General features: G+C 38.6%; 3 protein-coding genes across 6 annotated transcripts; 1 reads left to right on the top strand and 2 right to left on the bottom strand.

Moving 5' to 3' along the window:
• Window positions 1-289: 289 nt before the first annotated feature.
• On the bottom strand, window positions 290-3,041 carry LOC113524451 (piggyBac transposable element-derived protein 3-like). Its single transcript, XM_034308028.2, has 2 exons — window positions 2,819-3,041; window positions 290-2,191 (listed from the first exon to the last, which is right to left on the bottom strand). Exon 2 carries the CDS (start codon window positions 2,074-2,076, stop codon window positions 655-657), a length of 1,422 nt encoding a protein of 473 aa, XP_034163919.2. The 5' UTR covers window positions 2,077-2,191; window positions 2,819-3,041; the 3' UTR covers window positions 290-654.
• A 3,328-nt stretch (window positions 3,042-6,369) lies between these two features.
• On the bottom strand, window positions 6,370-11,466 carry mettl27 (methyltransferase like 27). Of its 4 annotated transcripts, none has more exons than XM_053240317.1 (7): window positions 11,302-11,466; window positions 9,595-9,703; window positions 8,947-9,065; window positions 8,712-8,840; window positions 8,458-8,593; window positions 6,891-6,983; window positions 6,370-6,743 (listed from the first exon to the last, which is right to left on the bottom strand). In XM_053240317.1, the coding sequence occupies exons 3-7, from the start codon at window positions 9,061-9,063 to the stop codon at window positions 6,538-6,540; spliced, it is 681 nt and encodes a 226-aa protein (XP_053096292.1). In that variant the 5' UTR covers window positions 9,064-9,065; window positions 9,595-9,703; window positions 11,302-11,466; the 3' UTR covers window positions 6,370-6,537. The 4 variants fall into 4 exon arrangements, with proteins under 4 accessions (XP_053096292.1, XP_053096291.1, XP_026794481.3 ...); XM_053240316.1 differs by lacking the exon at window positions 11,302-11,466 and adding an exon at window positions 10,511-10,648; XM_026938680.3 differs by lacking the exon at window positions 9,595-9,703.
• Window positions 10,597-23,959, top strand: nf2b (NF2, moesin-ezrin-radixin like (MERLIN) tumor suppressor b). The gene is made up of 17 exons (XM_026938676.3): window positions 10,597-10,735; window positions 11,490-11,597; window positions 13,908-14,033; window positions 14,189-14,311; window positions 14,418-14,501; window positions 15,077-15,145; window positions 15,796-15,878; window positions 16,448-16,523; window positions 16,616-16,753; window positions 16,957-17,031; window positions 17,138-17,251; window positions 17,415-17,537; window positions 17,779-17,996; window positions 18,098-18,200; window positions 18,465-18,604; window positions 18,841-18,994; window positions 21,184-23,959. Exons 2-17 carry the CDS (start codon window positions 11,508-11,510, stop codon window positions 21,229-21,231), a joined length of 1,764 nt encoding a protein of 587 aa, XP_026794477.1. The 5' UTR covers window positions 10,597-10,735; window positions 11,490-11,507; the 3' UTR covers window positions 21,232-23,959.
• Window positions 23,960-24,557: the final 598 nt, after the last annotated feature.

The raw sequence follows: 24,557 nt of genomic DNA, 5'->3' as shown, positions 1-24,557 counted from the left end.
CAAATGTTCCTCCTTGTATGATTAATTTATTACAACTATTTCTATTATTTAGATCTAAATTGAGAGAAAAAGTGCAGATTGTTGTTCTCTAGTGATCAATATTCTGCTGGCTCAAATATACCTGAGCAAATGAAAGATCAGCAGACAAAAGCAATTGTCAGAAACTGGAACTAATTGTGCAGTAAGGCTGCCATCTAGTGATGGGATAAAAAGAACTCTGTCTTCTAACATGAACAGATTAATATCCTCCTGAGACCCAGAAGAAAAAAGTTTTCAATATTTAGAAATTTTTTAGATAATTTAAGTATTGTGGTTGAAAGAAACATGTTACAGCAAAAAAAATTTCAAAAATTTTATTTATTTATTTTTTATCATCTGTCCCTTGAAGTGGACATCAGGTCTTTTTTGATCACAGAATGTAATGAATGTAACGTATTCATTTTCACGCAGATTTCTGTTAAAATTTCTTTTTTCATGAACTGAGTCAAAACATGAACCGATTCATGAACTGAACAGTTAGATGAAGGAAGCACATATGAACACTAAAACATTATTTTAGGAATTAAATCTCCTAGTGGAGCTTTTTGATTAAACTGCATTCCGCACACTTGATAGTCACCTAAAGCTGGGTTGTCATACACGGCACTAAACAGATCATGCATGGTACAACAGGAAGCAGTTTTTTGTCTTTGAAACACACAAAAACATGTTACATTTAATACACTTGATGAATGTTTTCCCTTTGCATCCTTCTCTCCTGCACCGTGATGCATGTACTGCCTCTACCATCTTTGGCAAATGGAGCGCCCCATATTTTTTGACATCATCACTGGGCTGTGGTTCAACAGGCCTCTTCTTCTTTGCTGGAATGTACTCTTCATCATCAGTGCTCATCTCATCATCACTGGCCATCTTGTGAACCTGTTGACCTTGACTACTCTGTGCCTGAGCAATCATTTCTTCAGCCAGCAGCAGCTTGAAGTCAAAATACTGAAGTCTCTCCTTCTCTGGTCTCCCAGAGACCTGGTGGTCTGACCTGTACTCGATCCAGCTGTTTGTGGCCGCCAGGTCAAAGAAATGCAGGACCGTACGGATGGTCCATTTTCTTGTGCGGCTTGACATTGGGTAAAAGCTGATCATGCGGTCGCACAAATCAACTCCACCCATATTTTTGTTGTACTCAGCCACAACAGCAGGTCTAGGCACAGTTACATGGCACTTCTCTTTTGCTGACCATCTCAGGCAGCTGTCCTGGGGCTCTATCCCATGGACACTGGAGGCCATCAGAATTGCCTTATTGTCCTGCCACTTCGTCACTGCAACCTCTAATGGTTTTCTGACAACCATTTCGGATGCACCTTTTCCTTGTTTTTTTAGTTTGGTGTCATCTGACATCTTTGACTTGCACAGTGCAGGGATTCTATTTTTCATAATGGTCCCTGTTCCCAGGAGACCATTTGCTTTCAACATATCCAGTACTTTGATAGAAGTGAAATATCTGTCAAAGTACAGGTGTGTTCCTCTTGGAAGAGACTGTGCCATCCGAGCGACTGCATTCCCTCCGATTCCCAGCTGCTGGTCAGTGAACGTATTCCGGCCCTTGTAAACTTCAAAATCCAGCACCAGACCATTGGGACTGGAAAGCACAAATGCTTTCAGTCCTGTGGGATTTGGTTTCCCTGGCACAAACTGCCGTACAGGACACCGACCTGTGAAGGGTATCATCTGCTCATCTACACAGGCCTTCCCTGGTCTTGGCAGATTGAGGCAGCCTTGTTGCACTCTGTTTAAGAGAGGTCTTACCTTCCAGAGGGGATCATTCTTTTTCTCCTCTGCAGAGACATCAAGATCATTTGTGAGTTTGATGGACTGCCTAATCTTGAAGAATCTGTCTCGACTCATTGAATTGGCTATGACTGGGACCCTCGTCTTCGCTGCCCAGTACATCCGGATCCTAGGGTATCCGAGGCATGCCATGTACATAGATATGCCAAAGAAGGTTTTCAGCTCCTCTGGAGTGGTTTTAAGGCTGCCTCCAGAGATGAGCACCTCCCGCTGGTTTGTGTGTTCTGACATTTTCTCAAAAACCTGGTTATCTATGTACTGTTTGAAGTAATCAGAGGGCCTCCAGTCTTGGTGGTTGTGGCCAGCATTGTCTTGCACAGTGTTCTCCTCCACAACAGGGTTGAAACTTAATTGATAAGGAAAGGAGAGGTATAGTTTAATGCACTTTTAGCAAATGTATTATTAATTATATAAATCAACAAGGTCAATAGCTTGCCAAGTCAAGCTTTTAACTGATTGTGTACTGTACATTTGTGTGCATGTAACTTCAACTAAAAAGGCTCTCATTTCCTTTTCTAGACACTGTAATACCAATATACTTCAGAGCCCTAGCTTACACATTGCTTCTTATCCATAATGGACAGCGGGTGTCATCACTTTGTCCCTGCTCAGGCTCCTCAAAAGATGATATGTCCTCCTCTGAGCTTTCACCTTCCTGCTGTACTGTCTGGCCCTCCTCTACCTCATCTCCTGACAGCTCTAAATCTGAATCCCCTTCCACAATTCTAAGTAAAATCCTTTCTGCATCACTCAGCCCTCTGCTTCCTGAAGAATGGAAATTGGTTCAAAACAGGAGTTAGTAAGCCCTGGTGTCCACTACAAAGGACATTGAATAAAAGTTATGTTTTGAAAGGGTTAAAATTACTGTACATTTCTGAAATCTTACTAAACTGAAGTCAAGACTCTCATGTGGAAGAAACAATTTGATTATTAGCAAGAGAAACATAATATCTGCAAAAAATTGATCATTTACCTCCCTTGGTGCCATAAAATGTGGAAGCTGCAATGGCTGCCATTTTGAAAAGAAAGTCTGTGTGCTCTGTTAGCCACACCCCCACAACTGTGGCATCACTAGAAAGCCCAGGATGTCCTCTTGACAGCACAGTAGGACCCAAAAAGATTGCATTAATTGTGCTTGACTTAGAGGTATCAGACTCCTGTCCCCCACGGAGGACAAAAATGAATTGTTGGGTCTCAGGAGGATATTAAGATTTGTTAATACTGATGAATAGATAGAGGTAGAATGGATATAATCTCAAAGCAATTCGTTTTGAATTTGATTCAAAACTGAACTGCTGTTGAAATTCAAACCCCAGGTGATTCATCCCCAACTCTCAGATCTCACCTTCAGTCACTGCACATAACCTTGGGGTAACCATGAACCATGAATCAACTGTCCTTTTCCTCTCACACTGCTAATCTGACATGCTCATGCTGATCCTGCTGATTTCTCCTTTACAGCATCAGAAGGATTCATCCGTTTCTATCCACACAGGCCACTCAGGTGCTTGTTCAGTCCCTTGACATTTCCAGACTGGGCTACTGCAACTCGCTCCTGGCAGGTCTGCCTCTGCGGGCCATTCGACCTCTGCAACTGATCAAGAATTCAGCTGCATGACTTGTTTTCAACCTTTCTAAGTTCTCCCACACCACCCATTTGCTACACTCCCTCCACTGGCTTCCTCTAGCTGCCTGCATCAGATTTAAAACACTGATGCTTGCCTACAAAGCCAAAAATGGACCACCACCCACCTACCTTTTACCAGAAGCCAAAATATGGAATTTCGCCTGTTTTGGGCATACCCGGGTTCAGCATTGAAATTTATTTGTGAGGTCACACTCCACAGTTGAGGATAATGGCTCATAATGGCTCAAAAGTTGTAATTTTACTGTGGCGGTTGTATACGGTGTTTTACTACACTTTCAAAAAAGCTTTAGTTGTGCTGTCTGATTTATATCTGTAACAGTGTTATTGTGGAGAGGTGTGTATTGTTTGCCTAGCAGGGGGCTCACACCCTCCCATTTCCCATCGCCCTCCTCACCAGCAGCTAAACACAGAGTCATGATACTCTACACACAGAAACCCAACAGTGTCCTGACTAATCTTATAACAGACTTGTGGCGATAAAATAATTCATTTGTTTATATTGATAAGTTCCCTTCTATTCCGCCGGTGGAATGGAACACCAGTGTAAGCACTTAACACAAACCCCGCACTGCATCAAACTCCCTCCAATCCTCTAGCACTGCTCGACTGGTCCCACTATCTCTCAGGGTACAAGGAAGGCATGCATCAAGACTCTTCTCTGTTCTGGCACCTAGCTGGTGGAATGAACTTCTCTTAGATGTCTTCAAATGACGACTAAAGACCTACCTCTTCATGTACTCAAATTAACACTTTATTTGAAAAAAATAAAACTCTTGTGCTGTCTGTGTGCTTTTCTTACTACATTATTTCCCCGACAGAGTTTTTTAGACTGACTGTATTCTTAGTCCATGACCTAGTGAACCAGTATCAGTCTATTGACAGAGACTTTCTGTAAGTCGCTCTGGATAAGGGCATCTGCCAAATACCATAAATGTAAATGTTATGCATTTTTTTATTTTTGTAACATACATTATGATTATTTTTATGATAGGATCTCTTGTTGCTTTAAAAACATATTATTTTCAACAATCATTAAAAACATCTTTCCATAGTGTTTATTAGTGTGATCAGAAACGTTTGTTATTGCTGACATTAGACAAATAGACAAATCTATTTAAAAATCAAACTATGTTTCCCATCCCTAATATGGATCTACAGAGTGGCCCAATTAGCAATTAGGGAAATTAACACATTTTAGCAAAATGTCTTCCAAAGTTTTTCATACTTAGTTTATATTATATATATTTTTTCAGACAGCCTTTACGAATGCCTTTGACAAAAGAATTCAATTCAATTCAATTAATTTTTATTTGTATAGCGCTTTTTACAAAGGTCATTGTCTCAAAGCAGCTTTACACAAACAAAAGTAAAGTGAAGTGTGTGTGTGCTGTCTCTGATGAGCAAGCAGGGCGACGGTGGCAAGGAAAAACTCCCTGAGATGGTGATAGGAAGAAACCTTGAGAGGAACCAGGCTCAACAGAGAACCCATACTCATATGGGTTTACACTGTAGTGTGCGTGTGTGTGAGCACAATGTGTGTTGGTGTAGTCCATGGAAAACAGCTGAAGCGTTTTCGTGGCAGTGTGAAGCATTGCCGGTGGACAGGTCCAGAGTGAAGGGGGGGGAGGTCTGGATCACCGGCAGCAGAACGTATTGAAATCATTCTCATGGCTGGATCGGGAAGTTGTCATAAGGTTGCGATGGACTATAACAGGAAGCATGGCAAGCACATCACACACAACACTGCTGCCAAACTTATTAACAAATTCAAAAAGCCTGGAAGTGTTGCGGACGTCCACGAACATCCACTGATGAAGACACAACCAACATGGTTTTGGCATACATAGTCCCATATGTATGGAGACTTTTGGGACATCCGGTATTAACAGTTATTTATCAATGAAAAAAATATATATTAAAAAAAAAACCTGAACAAAATTGTAGAAACTCTGATCAATATTTGGATAAATACCTGTTTTTGTTATAATGTTTTTAAGCATTTCTTGTGGGCTCTTCAGAAACAGACTACAAAGGCTTAATAACAAACATTTCTACTTTTTTTTGAATTGAAGTCTTTTGATTCAGTTTTCTAGTTTCAATTTATAGTTACATTTAATGTTGTGGAAAGTGCACAAAACAGGTTAGTTCCTGTTTTCACTTACATTACACAGTAGCAGCTATAAATGTCATTCCCTCACCAGCCTCTGCTTTTTTCTCTCTCTCTTGAGGTTAATAAGACAAAAATGCTTTTCATGTTGCTGAGAAACCAGAAGGCCCTTTGTCTTTCCTGTGGTGGAAAATTTTAAGGAACAACTTTACCTCAATTAAGTCCACCATACAAGCGTCTGTAAATGAAAAGTTTCTCTAGATAGCACTGATAACATACTAGAAAAAGTGCCATAAAAGAAACCTTGTAGCTGGAACTACTCTCAGAGCTGCTGGTATAGAAAATTAATCAACACCTTGTGACCAGTCAGAATAAAGAAATCAACAAAGTATTAAGGTATAATTTACATATAATACTACTAATAATAGAGTTTATTATTAATCTACATAATATAGTTTTGAATATTGCTTTTAATGATATAAATCACTCATTATTTTGATTCCCATTTAGTTACTGTGGATAACAGCGTTACTTAACAGCAAGACTTTACTGTGGAGACATTTTTCAAAAAAAAAAAAAAAAAAGTTTAACTTTGTATCTAAATATCAGCACTTTTTTGCACTGTTTCAATGTTAAATATTAGCCTGCCTCATTAATTCTGGGACTTGGAAATATTTTTTAAACATGATCAGCTAAACAATAGGCATACTGTTGCAGTAGTATTATTGTTTATATTGAGATTTTAATCAAAAATACTTCAAGAATATGATCTCTCTTTAAATGTTTTTATTAGTCATTGTTTTTGTCCTATTCACCTGCCTAAATATTACACATAAAGTCACAGTTAGTCTACTGCTACTATTTAAAGGCCATTCATATGTAAAACGTGTCTTTTCTCCCAGCTCCTAGCACTATTCTAGCACAATCACATCTGTATTTAATAAGCTTTCTGATAGAGATAAACGACTCCAGGTATGTATCCACACTCGTGTTCAGACACCGCCTTCTCCCACTTGTCCACTACACTGACAGCTAGACGACTCCATTTCTTTTCTTCCTCCATCGCTTGAATCACACGTTCCAGCTCTGCTTTGTACTCGAGATTATCAGCATTTCCTCTTGTAGTCATGCACACATAGCCACCTGTAGGAAAAAGCAATGTAGTTTAAAAAGAAATGCCCAGATTTCGCCTCTCATATGCAAACATTTCATTACATGCCTGAAAATGAGAACATATAATGGACTTCATGTGAACGTGCATGCATTAGGTATTGATCAGGATGTGCCTACCCGGCTTGGTGACTTGCCAGAGCTCCTTGATGATCGCCACTGGCACGTTCCCAGTACTCAGAGCTCCCACAATTACTACAATATCATATGACTCTGAAATGATAAAAAGAGTGATCTGAGTAAAACTAGTCCTATACAGTGCTGGGTAACAGTGGACTGCAAGTACTGCGAGTACCTATAGTCAGAATAGACTACATCTGAGAGAATGTCTAATCAGATTTTTTACTTTTAATGGATTCTTTGATTACATTTTTGATAGCAGTGAATCACAAATTACGAAGTGCATAAGAGCCATCATTATGACTGAGAAAATATCTCTGTTATTTATATATCTGAGACCTTTATGAGCTGACTAGTCTTTTTCTTGTGGGAGACCTTGTTATTCTAGTGAATAAATAATAACAGATGACAATAGCAATATTGACTATATCCAGAGGAAACCTCCATATATACTGTGAAAAGGAGTGGACAGAGTACAGAGCCCTGACAGACATACGCTGTATTATGTATGCTCCTCGTTTTAATTTTTGCATTTTACTGAAACTATACAAGATTATTATTCTATAAACATAGTATATGAAAGATCAGCAGTCATCCGCAAAGGATCCAATGTGATTAAATGACACATTCTTCTTAAGTAATCTAAAAAGATATGTTATTAATTAAATCTCTAGTTATGTAATTTGAATCAGATTGTATTTCCCCAGAATTTCAAACACAAAACCAAACTATGGCATGCACTACAGGAATTATAACCAAGTGAATTCTCAATCACTGCCTGAAGCCCTCTTTACCCAGTCACTAGCTTGTTCTCTAGGCAAAGTCACAATTGTTCGATATTCTTTCCATGGCTTTGTTTTGATAGCTCTTTGGTCTCCATAATGCTGTTTGTTTAGTTATGTTCTCTAACGAACTCTGAGGCCTTCCACAAAAAGGTGTGTTTCTATTAAAATCACATTGACACAGGTGGACTGTGTGGACTATGTGTAATTATCTCATGGCAACTGGTTTCACCAGAACTAATTTAAGGCTTTCACAGCAACAGGGGTGATTACTTATGTAATCACAACGTTTATCTTTTTTAATTTGTAAATAATTTTGAAAACTATATTGACTTTTAATCCCACTTCAATACTATGGGCTGTTTTGTGTACATTCATGACTCAAAATCCCCAATTAAGTGCATTTCGCTTCCAGGTTAAAACACTACAAAATGTGTCAAAGTACAAGGGGGTGAATAATTATGCAAGGCACTGTATTTTCATTACATATGTTATGTTAGGCTATAGCGTTGGATGCGTAAATCATGTTCAGTATTTATGACATAATATTGTGTAGTTTAAGAGGGGATGATGACTGTCTTGTGTGAAACTGTCATCCACCATGTGTGTTCATTAGAAATTAAGTCAGTCAGTATCACTGGATGGAACACCTGATTCCTGAGCATAATGTGAAAGTGTTTTATTTTGAGAAAATGTTGTAGTGTGGGCGGTCTGATTAATAATCCATGACCCAAAAAAAATCTGGGGTCTCACATTTTCAAAATTGTATACGAAAAGTTTATTACCGTCTTGTACAGGCAAGGGATCCTCACACAGCATGCACTGCTTAAGCTCCTGATAAAGGCCTGTTTTTGTGGCCAAATTCAACATTTTCTCGCTTCCATCCACTCCCACAAAGTTACGAAACCCCATTTTCCTCAGCTGCAGAAAGACAATAATTCACACTATCTTAGATGTCCAATCAAGTAAATCATGTGAGTCAAAAGAAGAGAGAAATAACATAAAAAATGATATTAAACCATGAAAATTGTTCTCCTACATGTCCACAGACCAGCCCTGTCCCACATGCCACATCCAGAATAATGGCTCTCTCTTTCTCGCTGGTGAAGTATGAAGCAATGCATTCTGCAGCTAAAAAAGGAGCACGGTAGTCCAATATTGCGGTATCCTTCAAAAACAATTTCAGACACATTCATTACATAGTGAATGAGGTTCAGTAACGAGAGCAGCTGTAACAATAAGCATCTAAAAGTGTGTGCTTTTGTATTGGTTACCTGTTCATAGCTCTCAGCCCAGGTGTTGAAGAACTCAATCTTCTCCTTGGGCCCTGTATTTTTGTGGGCAGAAAGAACTATATTCTTCACATCTGCGAAGGTCCTGGTATCTGCCATTACTTATGGGAAACAAGAATACAACTGATTTGTCACTATATACTACAGTATACATAGATTCATTTTCAGATGCTCAGGCAGCTGCTTAAAAGAGCCCATGTTTGTTGAGTATTAACAGAGTGTTTGAAGAGTCAGATTATTTATTATGCTTTGGAATTGTTATTCATAATCGCAGTTCTTGATCTGCCTAATGAGTTAATGAGTCCTAATGCTTAATTAAGGCCTTAACAAGTGTATTAAGTTCTGAGACGTTAACTGGAAGGGTGTCCAAACTTTTGCATATGCCACAATTTTTTTTTTTTTTTTTTTTTTTTAGGTTCATCAAATGTAAGGTAGCTCTGCATTAACATTACATTCATTTTTTTTTTAATCGTTTTCTGCAGCAGTTTACTGTTTTACTGCGTTTACTTCTCTTCATTTGGAAAATCAACAATATATGTCATTTGTCCACGGTGCCCAAACGTTTGCATACAACTGCACATTCATGTTGTAGAATATCTGCAAGACAAGTTAGTTCCTGTTATTACTTACATTATAACAGCTATAAACTGTTGTTCCCTCAGCAGCCTGTCTCTTTTCTCTCACTTACGATGAAATAAAAAGCACAATGCACAAAGTCGTCTGTCCTGAAGTCTTTCCCCTGGCAGAAAACTGACTGTTAAAAAGCACTTACACTGGAGACTCCTTGTTAACTAAACATCTCCTTACAGAAAAATTCACCACAGCAACAATTATACAGCTTTGCTACATAACAAAATATGTTTAGCATTTATTATTAGGCTTAAGTTATGTGGAGTGTTTAGAACGAGCACGTTAATATTAACCTGTGAGTTGCTTTGTAGCCGGCACTACTGCCCGAGCTGCTGTTATAGAAAATTAATCAACAACTTGTGACCAATCAGAATCGAGAATTCCTATAACAGCATGTCCCAAATGTTTTTTTTTCCTCTTGTGCTTCCTCTTTTCCTCTTCCTCTTTTTCTCTTGTGTTATTACATTTTTTATTAATCAAAGAATGACATGACATGTCACAGTTTTTATCAGGTTATAGTTACATTCAATGTTGTGGAACATCCACCTACAAATCTAACAACTATTATTAAAAATATGACTTTATAAGACACAAAAATATTGCACATTTACATTATAAGACAGCGTAACTGGTTTGGGCTCTGGGTATAGCAGGTTGAATTCTTGGACTGTATTCATAAAATGAATTTGTTTTGCAATCATGAGAAGATCTGTGGAGATTTTAGAGATTGAAAGAAGGCCATGGCTGCAGAAAGTTTGTGAACTCCTACAGGAGAGTGTAAGTTGCATTGAACTTTTTTTTTTGCTGTTCTCCTGTTCGCCTGTAGAGAGCTTCTACATGCAAACTTCTGCCAACAATCTTCCTCTACTTAGCCAAATATTAAATCGCAGCAGCATGCGAAATAGCCATACAATACCTTTATATTTATCGATATGATCCCAGCTGACGTGGCAGATGTGTTCACTTGGCGTTAGTTTTATGCTGATTGAATGTAGCGCGAAAAGGCTAGTCAGCTAGTTGATTAGCTGCGGTGCAAGCTGCAACTTTCATCCGCCTTGTTGTTCGCCTTTGTGGGGGGAAATCGGAAACTTTACTCCGGGGATTCGGCCTGGAACAATAACCGGAGGACTGAGGGAGTCAGGTAGTGATTTTCTTTCATTTATCGTGCTATTTTCTTCACAAAACTGCAAAAGAATCCGGTGTCAAAAACAACTAATTGATTTGGGCATAACTAGCTAGTTAAATCCAACTAAAATAACTAAGCTATACAGTGAGCGCTGGGTATGGGTTGGTATTCGCTAACTAGCTAGACAGCACTTTTTAAGTGCTGATTAAGATTTCTTATATTATGAGTTTTCTGTTATTAAGATTTAAAATTTTCTGTTATACATGTGGCCAGGAAGACAGTAAAAATAAACCTAAAAAAACAGCAACTGCTTGTCATTTTTGTTCATTTATTATGAGTATTTTTTACATTGTAAGTTATTAGTTAACTTGCTTGCTACAGTTAGCTACAGCTATTGTCTAACAGCGAAGTTAGTTTAATGAGTTTCATATGAGGCAAGGCAACATTAGCTAACAAATTAGCAACATAACTAAATAGACTGCATGAGAAACTAGTGCATATGGCTGACAGCCGTTACGAAAACATTGTTATTACATAAACACATATACACGTATGCTTATTGTGTAAGTCATATCACATACCTGCAGCTGCTCACAGGTCATGTAGTTTATATATCACCTGATGTGCATTAAACACCATGGCTAGGTACACACATGCTGTTCACACACACACTCATAAAATAGGAACCCTTATTCTTATCATGTCATTGTTATATATTCTGCATTGTTGACTATTTATTCTATGCTCATTGATTTCTTTCTACTTTAAGGCCATTAAAAAGCTCAAAATGTCGATTCTGGGTCTTAAAAAGAAACAACCCAAGACTTTTAAAGTCAAAGTCATCACCATGGATGCAGAGATGGAGTTCAGCTGTGAGGTAATTTAGATTGAATTTAGGGATGCAGCAGTCTCCCTTTATATATACATATATATATATATATATATATATATACACACACACGCGCGTATTGATCACATGACAACCAGGAGCTTATTACAGGTTTACACCGATCGGCCATACCATTAAAACCACTGACAGGTGAAGTGAATAACATTGATTATCTCATTACAGTGTCACCTGTCAAGGGGTAGAATATATTAGGCAGCAAGTGAGTAGTCAGTTCTTGAAGTTGATGTGTTGAAAGCTGGAAAAATGGGCAAGCGTAAGGATCTGAGTGACTTTGACAAGGGCCAAATTGTGATGACTAGACGACTGGGTCAGAGCATCTCCAAAGTGGCAGGTCTTGTGAGGTGTTCCCGGAATGCAGTGGTTAGTACCTAACAAAGTGGTCCAAGGAAGGCCAACCGGTGAACCGACGACAGGGTCATGGGCACCCAAGGCTCACTGATGCATGTGGGGAGCGAAGGCTAGCCTGTCTGGTACGATCCCACAGAAGAGCTACTTTAGCACAAATTGCTGAAAAGGTTAATGCTGGCTATGATAGAAAGGTGTCACAACACACATTGTTGTGCATTGCAGCTTGGTGTGTAAGGTGCTGCGTAGCTGCAGACCGGTCAGAGTGTCCATGCTGACCCCTGTCCACTGCCGAAAGCGCCTATAATGGGCACGTGAGCATCAGAGCTGGACCATGGAGCAGTGGAAGAAGGTGGCCTGGTCTGATGAATCACGTTTTCTTTTACATCATGTGAATGGGTGGGTGCATGTGTGTCGCTTACTTGGGGAAGAGATGGCACCAGGATGCACTATGGGAAGAAGGCAAGCTGGCGGAGGCAGTGCGATGCTCTGGGCAATGTTCTGCTGGGAAACCTTGGGTTCTGGCATTCATGTGGATGTTACTTTGACACGTACCACCTGCTTAAACATTGTTGCAGACCAAGTACACCACTTCATGGCAATAGTATTCTCTGATGTCAGTGACCTCTTTCAGCAGGATAATGCATCCTGCCACACTGCAAAAATTGTTCAGGAAAAGTTCAAGGTGTTGATTTGGCCTCCAAATTCCCCAGATCTCAATCCAATCGAGCATCTTTAGGACGTGCTAGACAAGTCTGATCCATGGAGGCCCCAACTCACAACTTACAGGACATAAAGGATCTGCTGCTAATGTCTTGGTGCCAGATACCACAGCACACCTTCAGGTCTTGTGAAGTCCATACCTCGATGGGTCAGAGCTGTTTTGGCTGCACAAAGGGGACCTACACAATGTTAAGCAGAGGGGGTTAATGTTATGGCTGATTGATGTAAGCACTTGTTATAGAGGTTGTTGCCATGCAGGTTACACTTGATCGTTAGTAGTTCTTAACCACAACATGCCCATAACATGTATGTAGGCTTTACTTGTGCAAGAAATTCCACAATTTACCTAAAACCCTGTAAGCCTCTTTTTCCTCACAAGATCTTTTAAATGTTTATTCTCCTGCATTTTAAACTTGGCCTGTACTTTGTTTTATTTTGTTTTTGGTGGGAGATTTTAAAAAGACCGGTTCCAGGAGTATCTTTATAATAATTATGAAAAATAAGACACAAGACACGCTGGACTTCAGATGCGATTTATATTACCATGGGGTTAATTATGTTGGTCATTTTATAGAAGGTAAAATACAGTGTTATCTTTCCACACACGGAAACACTCGGTCTGTAAAAATCACTGACATAAGGGATTCAGGCAGGACTAAAATTCCAAGTATTTATATTACCTCACCTCTCCGTGTAAAACTAATCCAATGCAAATAGGGCTTAAGTCAGAGTTTTTAACATTTTCCTTTCAAATTTATCCAGTCTGTACCCAGGCTCTTTTGAATGTACCCAGTTCTGGAGAATGTTTTTAAAAATATGCAACAGTGTTGAAGATGCTTTTTTGAATGGATTTAATCCAAACCTCAATCAACTCAACAAGTTTAGTAATAATGCCAGCGTGAACCAAATGTGTTCTGTGCACGACAATTTCAGAAATAAAAAGATTTATGGCTCCAATAAAGAGCCAAAATATTACTCATTTTCAATTTTATTAATTACACATTTATATAATGAATCTAATATTTAAATAATTAAATTGTGTTCATAAATCTGTGCTGAGGATGCATACTATCCCGATCTTTCCTTTAAAGGGGTCTTCATAATTAATATATTATATAATATTGTAATGTAATGTGCTGTTATATTATAGAATATAATATTGCATTCCAGTAATTGTGATGCTTGTTATTGTATTATTATCATTACTAGGTAAAATGGAAAGGGAAAGACTTGTTTGATCTGGTGTGCCGAACTATTGGACTGAGGGAAACTTGGTTCTTTGGCCTCCGCTACACTGTGAAAGACACATATGCTTGGCTTAAGCCTGATAAACGGGTAAGTGGAGTTACTCGGTTTCTCTGTTTAAATGATTATGCACAATTTAATTCCTTTTTTTCACACATATTCAGCATGAATTCTGTTCAAAGTTCTTAGTTTGGTGAAAAAATTACATTTACATAACATTCCCCTCACTGTTTCTTTCTACCCAGGTTTTGGATCAAGATGTACCAACGGACTCTCCTATAACGTTTCACTTTCTTGCTAAATTCTTTCCTGAAAAAGTCGAGGACGAACTTGTTCAGGAAATCACACAGCACCTTTTCTTCTTACAAGTGAGTGAGAGTTTATCAGTGGTTATAATTCTGATGTAGTTTTTATGTTCAAGTTATTGGTATAACTCTCACAATAATGTTCCACAATTTGCTATATCTCACCAAGGTAAAGAAACAAATATTAGATGAGGAGATATTTTGCTCTCCAGAGGCCTCGGTCCTTCTGGCGTCATATGCTGTTCAAGCCAAGGTGAGTTTTCGTAATACAATGTTAAAAATAGTTCTACTATTATTTCCACTTAATGTCATGCTACGAGTCTCGCTGTTCTACAGCTTCATTGGTAATGATTGTTTTTCAGAGAGAGGTTCATCAATGTGATCCGTTTAAAATTTCTATTTCCCTGTATGTATTGTTGCAGTCCGAACCAAATGTATTGCATGCAGAGAGAAGCATTTAGGGTCATCATTGCCATAGAGAAAGAAGAGAAAACTGTCTCTCTTTTTTCTGCATTTTGCTTTTAAAATATTAGTTGGATATTTATAATGAATTTTTCCACACCTTACCAGTCATGAATCTAATCCAAAACTTTGCAGTGCTGTTATTCTTCTGTTTAATGGGTCGCTTAATAGATTGTCTACCTCCTGTGATTGGATGGAAATTTCACTGGGATTGACATGCTAGAGCTTACGCTAGTCCAGCTTAAGTTCATACGTAAAGTTTTTATTTAATGTGATCGAGGCATCGAGTCAAATCACTAACAGATCTTCAGACTGTGTGTAAATGTTGCTACTGTGTGCTTACATTGCATTTATTTTTTTATGCAGTATGGGGATTATGACCCAAACTTCCACAAGCCAGGCTTCTTGGCCCAAGATGAACTCTTGCCTAAAAGGGTAACTATTGACTCCCAAGCATTTAGAACCGATTTGCATAAGAAACGAATGAGCAAATCTACATTTGCTTTGTTTTATGTAATTGTTATCAAATAAAATTTTGTGACCTTTTAAGTAAGGAATAAAACAACAAAAATGCATGATGTAATAGGAAAATAATCAATGATGCATTACAAAAACACCCCAAAGTGTTTCATTCCTCTTACACCACAGCAGTTTTGCCAGCGATGCATCATACTTTTTATCTGTTTATAGTTACATTTAGTGTTTTATGTTATACGAGCTATAAACAGCACTGGAACTAGAGACTCCTTTCAAAATTTTAAAATAAATCTCGTTAGAGAAAACATTACCATATCACTGGTTATAATGTATGCTTTTCTTTGTTAAATAACACATTTGATCTGTTCGTTGTTAAACTTGGATTGCATGGAGTGCCCACCATACAAGTCCCTCTGAATGAGCTGTTACTGAGCTGCTACTGTTAAATGATAACATATTAGGAGTGTATTAATAGAAACATGTGATTTGCTGCTGGAAATACTGTAAGAGCTGCTGTTATAAAAATGAATCAACACCTTCTGAGCAATCCGAGTGAAGAATTAAATAATAAACCCAATTTCAGTGGTTTTATATATGTGACTCTGCAGGTCCTGATGCAGTATCAGATGACACCAGAGATGTGGGAAGAGAAAATCACAGCTTGGTATGCTGAACATAGAAATATAGCAAGGTAAAACAACATACACGTATTGTTTTCATGTTTTCATAGTCCACGTTTTACATTAAAGACCAGATGATTGTGATTTGTAGATGCTTTTGCACATTTTCGTTAAGTGGTTTGGGAAGAAGCATAAATGTTCAGGATTTACTTAAACACACTCATTATATTTGATATCATATTTCATTCATGATGATGAGAGATTGTAGTGTTTGTTTTTTTTCCCTGTTTGGCTGAATCCCAGATATCCACTTACAATACATAGGGCAGAATAATATAATAATAATGTTTAGCTTGAGCTTCTGGGAGTATATTGTTATACCCAGTACATCTGAAAAAGAAAATTTTACAAAGCTGTACCTATTAAATATTATTACATTCATGTATTATTTGTAGTTACTAATATCCGTTAGTAAACCATAATTTTCTGAATAATAAATTAATTAAAGAAAAAAAAAAAGGCAGGCCTTAATGTGCTCCTAATGAATTAATGAAATAATTTTGGCACTCAGCATGAAACCAAGAGAAGACAAAATAAATAGAAAGCAGGTCTGTCTTCTACTCATCATATATTCTTTCAGGGATGAAGCTGAGATGGAGTATCTGAAAATAGCACAGGATCTCGACATGTATGGCGTTAGCTATTTTTCAATCACAGTAAGTCATCATCTTATCTAAAGTCTTGTTTATGTTTTGAATATATCTAGAATAAACAGAGTTAAAAGGGTAACTTGTTATGGCTTTTTCAGCAAAATAAGAGAGACAAGGAGCTCCTGCTTGGCGTCGATGCACAGGGACTTCATATCTACAGCCCCAATAGCAAACTGAATCCCCAGAAGTCCTTCCCCTGGAGTGGTATCCGCAACATCTCCTACAGTGAGAAAGAGGTATTGGATTGGACCGGTTCCACAGAAACATACTGAACTAAATGTCTATATGGTTTAGTGCTTTTGTGCCAGAGCATAGCAGATTCAGCATTATAACTGAGTGAGTGACCTGGTGAATGGCTTTGAACAGTACAGTGTCCTGATGTGTGTCCTTGTATTTCCCAATGTAACTCTAAAATCTCGTGTTTGTGTTACGCAAACAGTTTACTATTAAGCCATTGGACAAAAAGAAGGATGTCTTTAAATTCTATTCTTCACAACTCAGAGTGAATAAGTTGGTAAGTTATCTGTATAAATATTCCCCATGTTTTAGTACATTTTACAATATATTAAATGCTATGTTAAGAAATATTATATTAAATGTTTCCCATTTGCATTTCCAAGATCTTACAGCTGTGTATTGGGAACCATGACCTCTTCATGAGGCGGAGGAAGGTGGACTCCATTGAAGTGCAGCAGATGAAGGCTCAGGCCAAAGAAGAGAAGGCTAGGAAAAAGGTCTGCTTCTTGTATTTCCCTATAATGTTTTACTTTTTTTTTTTTTTTTTTTTTTTATTACACTGGAGTTAGTTGCCAAATCTCTCCTTGTTTTCTGGTGTTGGGTTTGGTCAAGAAGCTTTTCATACTCATTTTCATCGTGTGGGTTTCTTATCTGTTCTAGATGGAACGTCAGATTCTAGCGCGGGAGAAGCAGCTGAGGGAGGACGCAGAGCGAGCTAAGGAGGAGATGGAGCGCCGACTATTTCAGCTTCAGGACGAGGCTCGTATGGCTAATGAAGCTCTGGTGAGAAACTTGGCAACATGCAGAAAGTAACTCAATGTATTGTACTTAGATGAGAGCTAAAGAGTCAGTCCGTATACAGATCTTTAAATAAATAGTAGAAAAAAATCAAATTTACACAGTTTTCTATGGTTTGTATCTCATGGAATATAGTATTTCGTCCTGCTCTGGTCTACATGCAGAGTCTCAGTGACGTCGTACATGCATGTTTGTCAGACTCTCTTATTTTCATCCCTCCACATAGCTGCGCTCTGAGGAGACGGCTGACTTGCTGGCAGAGAAGGCCCAGATTGCTGAGGAGGAGGCAAAGCTGCTGGCTCACAAAGCAGCCGAAGCAGAGCAGGAGAGACAGAGGCTGGAGGTCACGGCCCTCAAGACCAAAGAGGAGCACAGGCTAATGGAGCAGAAGATGAGGGAGGCGGAGCAGCTAGCTGTAAAACTGGTGGAGCAGTCAGAGAGGAGGTCTACTTTCAGAGCTTTCTCTGCATTTTAATTCAGTTTGTGTGCGATGGCATACAGCAGAACGCCCAAGAGTGAGTCTGTCTTTCATTTGTGCCTTCCAGGTTAAAGGAGGCTGACCATCTAAAGCAGGATCTGAGCGAGGCCAAAGACGCAGAACGCAGAGCCAAGCAGAAGCTGCTGGAGATCACCAAAACAACATACCCAGTAAAACTGACATTAGCTTTAGATTTCTTAGATGACCTTTAATTTATTTTTGCTGCTATTTCTAAATATGCAAAGTAAAGTCTAGTATACAGTTGACTAATAAAATAGAAATGCTTTTTTATTATAATGTCAGTATTTAATATTATATGTCAGTAAATTTCATATCAGTCAGGTCCTATTCCAGTATAAGGTTTACTTTTTAGCAAATATCCAAATACAGTGACTGAAATGAAAATATTGTGTGTGTATTTTGCTGTTTTTCAGTTGATAGCTGCATATCCCAGTCCTCCACCCCCGCCCGGCCCTGAGAGTACAGAGATGCAGCTGGGCATGGCTGCCTCATACCGACTGGACTTCAAAGACTCGGACATGAAGAGACTGTCCATGGAGATCGAACGTGAACGGTACAATGTGCTGTTGTAATGTCACAACATGTTAATGTTTCACAGGAAACAATTTACTGACAATTTACTACTCCTTATTTTAGTACATGTGCCTGCTTTTGGCGTAAGCATTATAATGAGATGATTTATTGTGGGATATAAACTTGTGTGTGTGTGTCTGTGTGTGCGTTTGCTTGTGTGTGTGCGTTTGCTTGTGTGTGTGCATGTGCTTGTGTGTGTGCATGCATGCCCACCAGGCTAGAGTACATGGAGAAGAGCAAGCACCTCCAGGATCAGCTGAAAGAGCTGAAGTCAGAGATCGAGTCTCTGAAGCTAGAGGAGCAGCAGCAGCAGGCAGGACTTTACAGCCTGAGGGGCTACGCCGAGCCACCCTACATCCCCCACAGCAACGTAAGTCACACACAAGCCCACACCACAGCATCAGCAAAGTGCACTCTGTGTAACCTCTTGTAAAATCAAGTGGGATTCTGTATAACTGGTGTCAGCAGATAATGGAGATTCAGTCAGTGGCAAGAGCTGCCTGCTTGTACAGTTCTTTAATTCTGCCTTACATTGTTTTGAAGCATTGCATATCTTATATGTGTGCTAAATACTATCTAAAACAGGGCTGTGCAAATAATAAACAAACCACCAGTCCCATGTTTTGGTTGCCTGGAAACCTAACCTCCTCTCTTGATAAAGTTTTTGATGTAGCACTTTTTGTGACAAAAATCAGCAAATCCCTGGTAAATGTCTCGGCTATGAGCCGTGATGTTCTCTCCTCATATTACAGGTTTAAAAAAAATGATTTGAGTCTGGCTAAAGTCTTTATTTTCTGTCGATATGTCGAACCATGTTGTAACTGTTACTTATAGCAGCAGAGCTATATGACACCTTGTGACAAACTCACTGTATCGGGCTGAAATGAGGAAGCAGGAGACAGGCTTAGCACAACCCAGAGGCTCTTTATTCGCAACCTTTTTTTCCGCTTTTGTTTTCCCCCACTCTCAGCGGTCACGGCTTGTTCCCCACACCTATACACACACATACACTGCTCTGGGCTGGTTCGTGCACTCTCTCTTTCCAGGCGCTCGTCTTTCTCTCTCTGATCCTCGCCTCCGCTCACTGCAACACAGAATGCTTGTTAGTTAAATTCCCCGCAGGTGCGCACTCCTTACCACTCCCCTTCTCTGGCCCCGCCCTCCATTCACAAATCGGCACTCCACCACACAGCCGCTTCCACACACCTTTTGCTGCATTCTGTTTTCCTCGGTTTCATCAGTGTTTCCACATACCTGCATGTTCCTGATTCTGAAAATATCGTTTGTCATCCGTGCATGGTAAGTAATCCCCCTCATAAAAATCATTCTGCCGTTAGCCAGATTGCGTCTTAGCCCATGTGTGTAGTGCAGCATGCCAATGCAGTATAGTTAAAGTACTGAAGTGCATCATGTTTAAAAACACACATGTACGAAAGCTTTTGTTTTGCAGAAGACAATAGGAACTAGAGTTTATTTTGAAACATATAGCTCGGATATGATATCTGCTTGTCCCAGACTAGCATCCATCCTGTAAAGTAATTGGCAGTTTATTGTATTCCTACCCAAGGTATAACTCATAATTGTTTCCCTATGCATTTATTGACTGATTTAAGTGTAGACATTGTGTACGCATAGTCACCTACCTAATTTGGCTTAGACTTTTTTGGCAGGATTAGCAGCAGTGCCTTTTTCACTTGAAAGTTTCCAAAGCCTTCCAAATTATCAAAAAGTCACAAAGTCAGTAATGCCAGGTCTGGCAAAAAAGTAAAAATAGACCACAATTATGTAGGTAACTGCACTATATGGCCAAATGAGGAGACCTGACCATCGATCATCCCCTGACGTGAACTTGGTGTTCCAGCTCATCCCAAAAGTGTTCATTGGGGTTGGGGTCAGGGCTCTGTGCAGGCCACTCGAATTCTTCCACACTAACCTTGGTAAAAACCATGTCTTTATGGACCTCACGCAAGAGACCAAACAACCTTTGGATCATCATGCCTATATTGAAAAGCTATGTTATTCGTGATGAACGACGGGACAGGTAATATTCTAGCTTGAATTCAGACGGCAGGTTTTTGACGAATGGGCTGTCCACTGCATTAAGCCACTGCATATCACCAAGCGTGAGATTCGGCACTTTTTTTGGCAAAGTATTCTGTTGGTTCAGAACTTCACTAACTTCACAAGTTCCTGCTGCTGATTTTTGTTGGCTAACAGTGTTTCAGAGATGGGTATAGTTTACATTTTGTTCATTTATTGGTTGTGTGTATCCTCATAAAATATAAAGAAGTCCACACATTGTGTTTTTTCCAGAATTCTTATTTATTTGTTCACTGTTCCACTAATAACATGGAAAAACGTTAAAAGAAAAAAAAAAAGAGTTTAAATAGACAGACAGCAATTACAGGACCTTATGGAGTTGGGCTAGATCGTACCAGTAAGCTATTTTCACAGGTCAAGGTTTTGATGGTTTTGGTTGTTTTTAAGAAATAAGAGCGTTTTCAGCTCGGCTCTTTAGAGACAGTGAAACGGTTCTGACTGTTTGCTGGTGTTTTGCAGAGGAACTCGGCCTACATGACTCAGATGGCTTTCTACGAGGAGGTGTGAATAGACAGAAATCCGACACGGAGGACGGAGGTGAAGAAATCATCACTATAGTGTGCGACACTCATCAGGGAATGTACAATATCAAGCACGCACTCCTGCACAAAACGCTTTGGGAAAAAGTGCTTTTAAATCATTTTACTGACAGGTTTAGAATCACAAACTAAAAGTGCTATGCACAGAACACCGGTTTTACTGTAGTAGTTAATGGGATGTCCTTTCAAGCAATTATTTAATTTTTGCAATGCCAAAATGCCTTTTTTTTTCTTATTGAAACAATGTCCTGAAATTAGTTTTTGCTGGAAAAAAAAAAAAAAACAGATTTTTCTTTCCTTATATTTCACTAAGGTACAGTACACCTGCTAAATTCAAGTGTATCTAATGTGCAACTGCTTGTCACCATTAGCCTTTTCATTTTAAAAAAATTTCATTGGTACCACATTTCTTATTGTATTTCAGCTGAAAAGAAGCTGACCTCTTGCACTAGTGCCTTTTTAGCATGCATGGCTTAAGTCAGGTTTACGTAGTGTTTGTTACTAATACGGGGTAAATTGAGAAGCATGTTCCCAGTATAACACTGCACAGCAAGTCTAACAGTCCTGATGCATTACCATTCTGGCAGCTCGGTTTCCGCTTTACTGCTTACCCACTTCGCTCAGAGGACCTGCCTGGCACTCTACACTTTCTTCATCTATGGTAAAAGATTTGGCAATACACCCAAGCTGCTGCTGCAGTCCTGTTTTTTCAAATGTCCTCGAACATTTATGGCTTTATTTTCACTTTTGCTGTTGCGGATAAGACTAATCTGACAGAACCAACCCTTATCTTATAGTCTGGAAAAGTTCTATAGACTATAAGTCATTTCTTTTTGCACTCTAGCAGGTGTTGCAACTTGTAAAGCGAAGTGAAGTGAAACAGCTGTTCAGTAAGGAATAAAATACAACAGGGAGTGCTGTTATAGGAAAATATTCAATGAAGGAACAACTGTTCCTCTTATACCACAGCAATTTTCCAATTTACAATTTTAAAAATTACAATGTTTATTTCTTAATGAAAGGAAAGTCATGCTTTTTATCTGTTTATAGTAACCTTTAATTTTGGGGAACATCCGTGAAACAAGTTAGTTCCTGTGGTCGCTTACATTATAGCAGCTATAAACACACGCAGCTTTTCCACACCGTTCTCTCCTTTTTGTAATAAGACATGTTGCCATGTTACCAAGAAAATGTAAAGCGCAAACTCCTCTGTCCTGAAGACACTCCCATGTCAGAAAACATAAAGCTCAGGCTTTACCTGACAGATACAGAGCACCATGAACGTTAAATAAACATCTCCACACACAAACTTCACCATAATCAACAATTACACGTTTTTAAATCTGATTATGTGATCTGCCATGTAAGTCATTGTGTAAGTTGTTACTATAGAAAGAATAGCATATTTATAAGAATGTTAACGACTGAAATTCTTCAGGACTGACAGAGGGATTAACATCAGGACTGCAGCAAAGGCAATACTGAACTAAAGAAACACTAACAAGACAAAAACTAAACTACACTCTACTATAAAGGCCAATTTTACTTCTTTTTAGAGGTAGTGCCTCTAAAATAGCATTATGTAAAACATTCAGGTGTGCTTGTGGATGATTGAAATGAACCATTTCATTTTATAGTATTTAAATCAGCTGCACCACTCATTCATCTTTAAATGAATGAAATTCATCTTGGTTATCTTCAGGAAGACTGAGTGTTTAGTGACAGAGCAAAACACTACCTTTTCTTTTCTTCGCTATGTTTTTCCCCCATTGTCAGTGATGCAAATATTCTTATACATTTCTCGTGTTGTGCTAAAAAAAAAACAGGCCATTGTTAATTTCAAATTATTTATACGTAAACCCAATATCATAATTTTTTTTTTTTTTTTTTACAAGTGTTTGCTGTTTCTGGTTTCTCCATTTCAGAATGTTGGTGGCTTATGCAATTTGTTTTTGCAATTCTTCTTCTTTTTTTTTTTTTTTTTTTTTTTTTTGGTGTTTCTTGGTGTCTTCCTGGTCGGTATGAAACTGCATGATTATATGATTTGAATTTGGAATATCCAAATTCCCAGTCATTGATTATAGTGGCAGAAAATGTTTGGGCAATAAGCTTAACGATTTTCAAAGGATTCAAGCTGCTTTGAATTTGGAAATTGGACAATTCTCTATTAACACACTACCTTTGTAGCACATAATCATAATGTTATAGTGCTTAGTGAGAAACATTCCTTTGTTCCTAATACATAATCATATGCACAGAAGGCAATTATTCATGTTTTAATGAAACCTGCCCATTTTTGCCCATGTATCAAACACTAATTTATCATTTTCCTTTTGTTAACTACAGCTCATAAGTGCCTTATGTGTTTTGTGGAAGATTTTTTTTTTAAAACGTTTTAAAATGTTTATACGGATTCAGTGCTACATGTAAGTCTTTATTGAGTTGCAGTATTATAGCCTTTGTTTTGAATCTGCCACAGTTTACAATTTGTTACAGTTTTAATTAGATGCTTTTATCCAAAGTGATTTACAAGTGAGGCAGAATTCAGCTGAAGGCTGCAGCTGGGCAGAGTCAGACAGCAGCAGTCTGGCAGTGCTAGCACAAGGGCTTCGTCACTGAGCTGTTACACATACTGACACCTCTTATGTGTAGTGAATTGAAAACTAATTCACAAATAAAAAGATGACTTTTTACAAGTGCTTTGTGCGTGCCTTTAACAATGTGTAGTTGTATCATTCTCCAGCCAACAGGTTCTCAACTCCAGTCACAAGAACCCGAAGGTTCAAAACGCTTCCTTTAAACCAAGGTCTCGGTGTCTGTGGACTATTTTTAAGCTAATCCAAAAAAACGCCACCTGCAGACTTGCTTTTTCTACCCACAACCTTGTTCCAAATCTATCCCAATTAGGTGTAAAAACCATTTGGTTGAACCCCAATAGGAAGTGTTTATTTTTTTTAAACCCTTTAAGATACAGTGAAAATTGTGATAGTATTCCCACAAGGCAAATCTTCAAATTTCTACCTAAAAATTAAGCAAATGATTTCAGCACAGTATGCAGTGCTTTCATTTCCTCCTTAACTACAACAGAACATCCCAGTTTTGTTTTTAGAGTACAATAATCGGGACACACAGCATCACTGACGGGACACACCTCTGTTTCCCTTGGCTGTCTCTATAAGCTGGCTGTGGTACACAATATTGAGTTGAACACGGAATATTTGTAGCTGACACAGTTCAGGCCTGTGCTTCTTCCAACGTGGGAATCATTCTTCAGTGAGCAGCCGTGTTATAAAG

Source organism: Pangasianodon hypophthalmus, chromosome 15 (genome assembly GCF_027358585.1).
Source record: "Pangasianodon hypophthalmus isolate fPanHyp1 chromosome 15, fPanHyp1.pri, whole genome shotgun sequence".
Lineage (NCBI taxonomy): Eukaryota > Metazoa > Chordata > Actinopteri > Siluriformes > Pangasiidae > Pangasianodon > Pangasianodon hypophthalmus.
This window is presented reverse-complemented; position numbering and strand designations above follow the sequence as displayed.

What these genes read in the sequence shown, in the direction of transcription:
- LOC113524451 (XM_034308028.2), bottom strand. Translation starts at nt 2,076, where the DNA reads ATGTCAGAACACACAAACCAGCGGGAGGTGCTCATCTCTGGAGGCAGC.
- mettl27 (XM_053240317.1), bottom strand. Translation starts at nt 9,063, where the DNA reads ATGGCAGATACCAGGACCTTCGCAGATGTGAAGAATATAGTTCTTTCT. An exon ending in TCCCTTGCCTGTACAAGACG is followed by an intron (nt 6,984 to 8,457) that starts GTAATAAACTTT and finishes TTATCATTTCAG; the next exon opens with AGTCATATGATATTGTAGTA. An exon ending in CTGGCAAGTCACCAAGCCGG is followed by an intron (nt 6,744 to 6,890) that starts GTAGGCACATCC and finishes TTTTTCCTACAG; the next exon opens with GTGGCTATGTGTGCATGACT.
- nf2b (XM_026938676.3), top strand. Translation starts at nt 11,508, where the DNA reads ATGTCGATTCTGGGTCTTAAAAAGAAACAACCCAAGACTTTTAAAGTC. An exon ending in AGCACCTTTTCTTCTTACAA is followed by an intron (nt 14,312 to 14,417) that starts GTGAGTGAGAGT and finishes TATCTCACCAAG; the next exon opens with GTAAAGAAACAAATATTAGA. An exon ending in TCTCCTACAGTGAGAAAGAG is followed by an intron (nt 16,754 to 16,956) that starts GTATTGGATTGG and finishes TTACGCAAACAG; the next exon opens with TTTACTATTAAGCCATTGGA.